Source organism: Pteropus alecto, unplaced genomic scaffold, assembly GCF_000325575.1.
Source record: "Pteropus alecto unplaced genomic scaffold, ASM32557v1 scaffold8, whole genome shotgun sequence".
Lineage (NCBI taxonomy): Eukaryota > Metazoa > Chordata > Mammalia > Chiroptera > Pteropodidae > Pteropus > Pteropus alecto.
In genome coordinates, this window is record NW_006494609.1 from 21,905,783 (window position 1) to 21,914,471 (window position 8,689).

At 59.0% G+C, this 8,689-nt stretch overlaps 1 protein-coding gene across 1 annotated transcript in view; it reads left to right on the forward strand.

The window, feature by feature from the left end:
• LOC102878873 overlaps positions 1 to 8,689 on the forward strand; it is a 42,468-nt gene that overhangs the window by 15,838 nt on the left and 17,941 nt on the right. The window contains exons 6-7 of the mRNA XM_015599596.1: positions 4,205 to 4,386; positions 4,480 to 4,636. Coding sequence (XP_015455082.1) covers positions 4,205 to 4,386; positions 4,480 to 4,636 — 339 coding nt within the window. The remainder of the gene's footprint in view (positions 1 to 4,204; positions 4,387 to 4,479; positions 4,637 to 8,689) is intronic.

Sequence of the window (8,689 nt, forward strand, 5' to 3'; positions counted from 1 at the left end):
CTGTCGCCTCCCAGGGGAACAGAGGCTGTCAAGCGGCTCTGCAGATTGGGGTCCAGTGACACATTCGCACCCCTCCCGTGGCCTCTTGTGTTGTAAAAGAAAGAGGTGTCCTCTGCCCTTGGTCCCTCCTTTCTCAGACCCTGGACCTCCCTTCTGCCGCCTGGCACACCCTCTGATTTCCTAACTGCCCCCTCGGCAGCCTGCGTCTCCAGGGGCCACCTGTCCCTTGCGGCCACCACAGTCTCTGTCTTTCCTTTCGCAGCCGCGCTTCTCGACAGGCCTGTCCACACTTGCTGTCTTCCTTCCTCACCTCCAATTTCCTCTTCAGCCCCCTGCTGACTCCTCTCCTCCGTCGAACGGCTGTCGCTAAGGTAATGGCTTCTCTGTTTCTGGCTCACGGACACGTGAACACTTGGACACGTGGACGTGTTTCCAGTCTTCCTCTCACGTGGCTTTCGGCCCTGGTTCACATCTGGTGACACACACACACACACACACACACACACTCCTGTAGACTTCACAGGGACACCTCCTGGAACCCCTAGAACTGGCACGTGCACGTCTCCCAGCTTCTGGAACTTCACCCCCTCCCATCCGCCCCTGGCTCCGAGTCCTGGCTCAGCCGCCTGGTGCGGAGGGCCTGGGGCAGGTCCGTCCCTCCAAACCACCCTTCTCTGTCGCAAAATAGCGTTCGTAATCTTCACCTGGCAGGTCAGGTGGGCCACCTTGCCAGGAAGAACCAGGCAGTATTTTGGGGACTTGAAATCAGATCGATAAAGTACTCGTGAGAAAATATCATGAGAGGGGTCACCGTCAGATTTCCTTACAGGTTGAGTTCCCACGGGGAAGACCACAGAGAGAAGAAAGAAGTGGATAGGGGAGGGGGGGAAAGTAAAGTAGGAAGGAAGAAAAGAATTAAAACACTAAAGAAAAAAAAAAAATAGTAAGCAGGGAGGGGAGACTTAGAAAATATTAATCTACCAAAAACACACCCAGAGAAGGGTTTCCTCTTGTGTCGGGTTGGGCTAAAATAAACAGGAAAAAGGTTTTAAATTGATTATCCCGGGGACAAATCCCAGGAAGCTTTCAAATCAAATTGCCCCGTTTTTGGGGCTTTAAGTCCTTCTATCAAGTTTAACCTCTTTACCTCCTTCATCCTGGTTAAACCCGCCCCGGCCCCTTTGCTGGTGATTAAATCCCGAAGGTACACGGAGTCTTTCAATGAATGAATGGCCAGCAGAAGGCCCCCCCTCCCCCCAGCTGTGTTTTCCAGTTTTATTCTGCTTTCCGCCCTTTTCCCCTAATGAACACGGGGCTAATCTCGGGCCTTGTCAAGGAAGAGGCTGTTAATGAGGTAGCTGCTGGCTTCCAGGGGTTGTCTCATGAGGAGCCTCCTTTGTCTGAGGAGAAAAAGCACGCTGATTGTCATGATGAGGTGAACTGGCGTCTGCAGGGCAGGGGCGACGCAGTCTTCAGGCCACACTAATTTCGGGGCCGGAGCTGGGGTTTCCTTTGCTCTCATTTAAGTCTGGGTCTGGCCCGTTGAGCGGGGTGGGAGGTTGAAGGCCGCTCTGGGGACAGGGCTGCTTTGCAGGAAGTGTCTTTGTTGGGCCCGACACGCAGCTGCATCGGCCAGGCCGGTCCTCCGGGGTGCAGGGCCCCAGCTCGGGTGCGGCGCCTGACTTGTTTCAAAAGCCAGTGGCCATTAAACACTTAGGGGCACCAAATGGTAGGCAAAAAAGCACCGAGTTGTAGGCATAGACCCTGTGGGATCAGCACAAAGTCAGCCTTCACGGGCTGTCCCATCCAGGCCAAAAAAAAAGGTGGACATTGTAGCCCCAGAGGCCCCCGCCATGGGAGGGCATGCTTTGGGTTCACATTCAGGTCCCACGCAGAGAGGTTCAGCGCGCAGTGAGTCAAATGCAGAGGGGACGTTACAACTCGGACCCAGGACCAGAACCTGTGGCTCTTGTGCCCTTCCTATTCTCTCCCACGTGGCCTGCGCCCCCCACCCTGCTGCCCGAACCTCCTGTCTAGTCCTCGAATGCCCCGAGTCGCTCATGGCCGCAGGTGTGGCCTGAGCCTGAAACTTGTGTGTCCTGAGTTTTGGACATTGCTCCCCGCCCGAGGCAGACCCGTTAGGTCACTCCGACTGAACTTCAGGCTCTGGCCAGACCTTCAGCCAAATGGGAAAAACTCAGGGTTAAGTGAAAGGTAGTTGAACCGACAGCTGTGTTAGCGAGAAACCCAGCGGGGCCCCCTCGTCTGCTGGCAGAAGGGTCTGTGTCAGAGACGCTCTCCCCCGAGTCAGCAAAACCCCAATAAAAGCGTCAGAGGGTGCCTACCTCTTGGAGGTGACCCCGATGTCGCCCAGACTAGGGGACTGGATGAAGGTGGCAGTTTTTGAAAATGGGGCTCCCACGAAAACTCCTACCGCCATCCAGTTACTGGAGGGAAGTCATAGAGCAGTTCCTGGAGTTTTTAAGCGAGAGGACACATTTTAAGTAGGAAAAAGTGATCCCTGGGACCCTTCTCACCTCAAACGCGCACCAATAATTAAGGCACGAGCCCAGAGTCATCAATATTCCAGCGTGCAGGCACCTGGGGTTGGAAAGGCGTTAGGATCTTGGGGGCTTCGTGCTCCTTCCTGTAGAGCCCCTCGGTCTCAGCATCTGTCACTAAGTGAATCCCGGAGGCTGGGTGATGGGACGATGTGGTTTCGCCTGAACGAGGGGCCCAGGAGATGTCACTCCTTCAGTCTGAGTTTCTTTCTGGTTTTCTGCTCCCACCTCCACTGTTCACCCTCCCTTCTCTCCTTCCCCAACCCTCCACCCCGTCCCCTAACCCGGTCCTCTGGGGTGCTCTAGGCCAGCCCACAGCTCCCTTGGGTGTCCCAGGACCCGCCTGGCAACACGTGGGGCTCAGTAAGAGTATGTGGGATGTATGTTTGGACAGGTGAGTCAATGAAGGAACTTGACTGCCATACTCAGCTGCTAGGTGGGACTTGCTGGGGACGCCGAGAGTTGTAGGTCAAAAGGGTGGAGGGTGGATTTCGAGTCGCCTCCTGCCCCATTTGGGGGCCCGACCAGTCTCACGCCTTCATTCACTCACGCGTTCACTCCTTCATTCAACAGTTGATCCTTACTGAGCAAGCCCATAGCCCGGCCCTGGACTGGGCGCTCGCCACCGTAGCGCGTCCCTTGATGGCCTCAGCCCCTCGGGAGGGTGGGCCGGGGGGTTGCCCCCGCTGAGGGCGGCCCTCAGGGCTGACCCAGCGCTGGACGGCGGACTCCGTCCTGTAGAAGGTAGGCAGGTGGGCAGTGCGCGGGGCGGGGCCTGGTCACTTTGGCCTGTTGGCTAGTGACCTTAACAGGCCCCCGGAGGAGGCTCGAACGTGCCCATCGCCGGGGCTCCGGGCCTCTGGGGGCCAGCCCCTCCCGCCCTCTCTGCTCCCCCCCATCCCGTAGCTGAGTGCTGAAGGCTGTTCCGCTCCTCGCCGTCATGGGAGCGTACGGACAGCTGTGGTGTGTGTCCCCTCTGGCACTGGCCTTAGAGGTCTCCCTCTTGAGTTGGGGGTCGGTGATCTGGACCCCTCCCTCCATGATACCTTCCTCCCTCTGGGGCTAAATCCAGCTCCTTTGCCCGCCTGTCGTTGGCTGGGGCCTGTGCCATGCAAAGGACAGAGGGCTGGGAACCTCCAGGGAGCTCCGTAGGCTCTGCCTCTGCCTGGCTGCCTACCTGCTCTGTTCTACCTGGCGGCTCCTCCCCCTGGCTCTCCGCTAGCCAGATTGGTTGCCCACCTGGAGCCCTGCTTGCCACAGTCTCTCGCTCGGCTTGACCGACTCCCCCCTCTGTGCCTGAGTCACCGGCTCATGACGGTCTGGGCCTCAGCTGCCCAGCCCCCTGCCTCACAGGTTGGTTTTCCTGGCTGAGCCCACACCTGTGTTACCTGGCCCTGCCTGCTGCCTCACCCACCTTCCACCTGTTTACCTGTTTACCTCTGGCCCTGCTGCTGGGTCCATATATTCCTACCCCAGCCCTAGAAGCCAGTCCTCAGTGCTGCCCAGGTTGCCAGCAGGTCCCCAGTGCCCCTGGGGGACAAAGCCCCTGCTGGCATGCCACCTCTGATCACACTCAGAAGCCGCCTCCTGGGGGCCTGGCTCCCCGGGTTCCGAGTGACACTGTTCCACTCCTTCCCCCCCAGACCCCTTCTCGTCGTGCCCAAGCAGGTGTCCCCGCGGCCCGCTCTGGCCCTGCACGTCCCGGGCTCCGTCCCAGGTCCTGGGTCGGTTTGGGGGCTGCCACCCAGGCCTGTGGCTCCGCGCACCTCTTCCCGCCATTGCTCATACCCATGAGCCACCTCCCTCCACCGAAAACCAACTTCAGGTGAGACTGGGCTCGGTGCCTTCTCTTGATGCACGCGAGGCTTTTCCGGGGTGCTCGCCTTCCTGTGATTCTGATGTTCTGTCCCTCCCCGAGGACAGCGGCTGCGACCTGGCTGGGCTGGCCGAAGACCCGGATGGAAGAAGCAGGAGACCCCCACCCCCCGGCCCCGGAGGACCACGGCCTCGGACCCCCGCCTTCTTCCCGACGGTCACCTGACGCCTCGCGCCTCCTGCCTCCTTCCTGGTTTGGGGTGAGTTTCTAGCTTTCTCGGGACACTAAGATTTCATTAGGTCCAGCTCATGTCTCTCTGCTCAAGAATGTACACATGTAACCTGGGGGAGGGGCACTGCTTCCAGCTTAACCCGGGAGGCCTGGGGTCCGCAAGTTGCCTTGCCTCACTGAGCCAGCGTGCGTGGGGGCCACCTGGGTCGCCGGCGTGCTGCGGTCCCCATACGGTAAGTAAACTCTGCTCTGGGCCCTGACAACCAGCTCTGGCCAGGCACACAGTAGGTCCTCAACAGAGCTTTGCTCAGCACAGTAATCCCATGAACACGGTGTATTTGTTCTCCTAAGCACTGCACCCCTCCTCCCCCCGCCTTCCCGTTTGGAGATGAAATAAGAATGCTTGTCTGCTCTGTAGCTGGAAAAACATTTCTCTCCCAAGCCATGGTAACGTCAGCCCCTAAGAGAATGCTGGCTTCTCACACACGAGGCTTTGATAATGTCCTTTAATCAAATAGTGGTTTTTGAGTGAGTTCTCGTGGCTTCTTTTCTTCACCCCTGAAATCACAACGAGATGGGAACGTTTTGTTTGTTTGAATAAAATCGGTCATGGTGGGGAGGGCAAGAGGAAAGCCTAGAATTCCGGCTGCAGATCCCTCCAGGACTCACCGCGTGTTCATCCGTGGTCCACTTATTCAAGACGCACTAATGGGACCTTTGGGGGCTCGGGGCCGAGGTCCTCGTGGGGTGCCTAAAGCCATTGGAGGGGCAAGTCAGGGATCTCGGGAGGTCCCATGCAGTGACTGGGCCCATGTGGCAGCTAAGCACAAGGCGGACAGGAAGAGAGGAGGCTTAACCGAGGGTCCCGGTTGGTGAGCCCGTGGGAGGGGCGCGGGTGTTTTCAGAGCCAGCGGCCCAATGGGGCTGAGCTGGTGCGGAGTTGGCTCAGCACCTGGCAGGCCTCAAGTCTGCCGTGCCTGGGGTAGTTGCCCGGGTAAGTGGATGAGTGTAGACTGCCCAGTGGTCTGGGTGGGAGAGGCCGGGGGTGAAATGGGTTCGATCCTCCAGAAGCCAGCATCTCCCCGTGACGCTTGCACACGGGGTCTCTGCAAGCGGCAAAATGGGAACACGGCTCCGCGCTTGAGCTGGCGGCCCTGCCTGCCGTGCCTTGCCGTGAGTGCAGCCCGCCGCCCAGCAGGCAGAGCAGCCTGCTGGGCCCCCGTGGGCCCTTCCCTCAAACGCAGGTCTCCGAGACACTCCTCTGCAGCCCCTGAAGTGGAAGTGGGGTGTAGACATTATTTTTAAATAAAACGCATTGGCGTAGGCAGAGAGGGGCAGAGGGATCCAGACTGGGGGCTGTTGCTTTGTCTCTTTCTGTTCCTGGGGGAGCCCGTCAGGCCGGGGAGAGGCGGGGAATGTGCCCAAGGCCAGACCCAGGCAGGGGGCCCCCGGGAGACGCTGCCCTGTGATATTTACTCCACGGCTGGCATTTGCTGAGCCACTTGCAAACGGTGATGTGGAAAAGAGGCCGGGGCCATGCGCTTTATGCAAGGCAGGGTGCGGCACTCCTGGGAGCGGGGGGCGGGTTGGGGTTCAGACCCCAATGTACCAGAAAGATCCGTGGAGCTAGTCCTAGCCAAACGCCCAGGGCTTCCAGACCGCTTCTTAGGGGCACCTCAGGCTCCCTCCAGGCGGGCTGAGCTGCGGGGCAGAGTCAATGGCCCCCACCTCACCCTGCTCAGCGGTTGGGGGTGGCCTGTCCTCGGGCTGACCCGTATTTCAGGTGCACTCGTGAATATTCAGTCTCAGGCAAACACATATTTTGTGTTTCGTGTGTCACAAACACAAAATAGATTAAAAAAATAGATCGAATTCTCAATTAAAGAAGTCGAAACATAACATCATAAATCAGCCTCGTAGCCAATCATCCCCGATTGCAGAAAGACCATTATTAAGTGTTGAAAGATACTTATTTTCAGTAGGTTCTGTCTTTGGTGGGTTGGCCCATCCTCGAGCCGTAGGGGCTAGAAACGTGACCCTGACCGGCCACACAGCCAGAGGACCTTTCCCTGCAGTGGGAGGGGCCACTTTGTTCATCGTAGGAAGCTGTTCCCTGGGGGCCGCCTCTAGCTGGACGCGTCCGGGTGGGCACAGATGTCGGAGGCGAGAGGGTGGCCTCGTGTGGAGGCTGGCCCTGCTGGCCCCCTTACCCTCCCCTGGGGCGGATGGGAGCTGAGGGACACACTCGGCCTCCCTGCTCACGAAAGTGAAAGAGGGCCCTGCGCTGTCACCCCCACATTCCCCCGCCTGCAGGTTGCTCGTGGGGCGGGTTGCCGCTTCCGGGGTCCCTCGCCCCGTGCCTCCTGACTGCGGCTCAGACCCCAGGTGAATTTTCAAGTGCATTTCTCCCAGTCACGTCGGAACCTGGCAAGATGAGGGCATAGGGCGCGTGCGTTTCTTGTGGGTTCCTTTACACGAAGCAACTCAAACGTGATTTTTATGTGCGGTCTGACTTCCAGAAAGAACAAAAGCCCTGCCCATCTTTAACGAGCTTGCTAATGAATTTCTCCTTGAAAAGAGAGAGGCGGCTGTACGCAGAAGTGGGTTTTCGAGGTCCCACAGGGTTGGAGAGCAGGGGACAGTGACAACCAGCATCGTCGGCGGCATCGGGGTGCTGCGGAGTTTTCTTTTAAGAAGACAGGAATTTAACGAGTGGTGGATAAGTCCCAAGGACTAGCCCCTGTCTCTCTGCAGCTTTCAGCCCTGCCCCCCTCCTCACAGAGGAGTAGGGGTGCATGGCTTGGTCTCGTACTCCTGGTTTGAGCAGGTGGAACATTCTGGACAAGAGTTGTATCTCTCCAAATGAGGTCTATTATGGGGTTCCCACTCGGAAAGAGGGAGACCAGTCTGGGTAGGGCGGGAGGGAAGGCCGTCACCACGGTGCCCCTTTCGGGGGGCAGTGCCGACCCCGTGGGAAGTCTGAGGAAAGGGGGCTGTAGGGGCGGGTCCACCTTGGGGCAGAATGAGTCAGTGTTTCAGAGCCAGGACAGGTGCAAAGGGAGGGCACCCCAGAGACTTCACCGAGAGGAGGCCTGTCCCCAACAGTGTCCCCAACAGTGTCCCCTCCTTCTCAGGAAGGACAGGACAAGAGCGGGGAGAGGGGTGGCGAGTTCGACTGGGTGCAGCAGAGCCAAGGCGAGCCGCCCAGTGCCCGAGAGGTGTGTCTCTGAGGCGTCCGTCCACCCTGCGACCTCCAGTGCTTTCTGGGTTTTAGTCGTTCGGTCCTTCACCCCAGTCTTCGCTGGAAAACTGGTCGCTCTCGCCATCTCTCGGGAATTGAGTGAGCTTAGGTCTCCGGAATTATCTGTGATTGTCTCCTCAGCTCCCCCCACCCCCCGAGGCCTTGGTGGTCGGGGGACCGCTGGGCCGAGCAGGTGCCGGGTGGCGGAGGCGGGGTGGCCCCCACCTGGGGGATGTGTGTGTGAGAGAGGAGTTAATTAAGGGAGAGGAGGGTGGCAGGGTGTAGTCATGACTCTTAATTGCTCTCCAATTTCTTTGGGCTTAAAAAAAAAAAAACCCAGATGGAGGCGTCTTAAGTCGCCCACCCCGGGGCCCGGGCGTGGGGGGTTGGGGGGGTCTGCCCACCACCTTCGCAGGCTCCTCTCTGTGCGGTGAATAGGAGGTTTGGCAGGGGCTTAAGGAGGAGACTCTCAGCTGAGGTCTGGGCCTACGGAGACAAAGGCCGGCCAGGAAGGGATGTGGCGCCCCGCGGAGCACAGCCACCTGGGGGTAATTGGGAGGGCTGAGTGCACATGAGTTTTCCCAGGTCCCTGAATACATTCTTTCAATAGAAGGTGCCTTTTCTTCAGACGAATGGAAGAAAACCTCAAATACCTTCTCCCGAGGCCGAGGGTGTGGGAGCGTGTGTGTCCCCGCGGGGGGGCGGGGGGGACGCCCGCCGAGGCCCCCTTGCCCTTGTGTGTGTGTCTTCAGAGACGCGCACAAGAGGCCGCACAATGGCTCGGCCAGTCCCCGCCCCCCACCCCGGCCGCGTGACCCCGGCCACACTCATGCCCCTCGT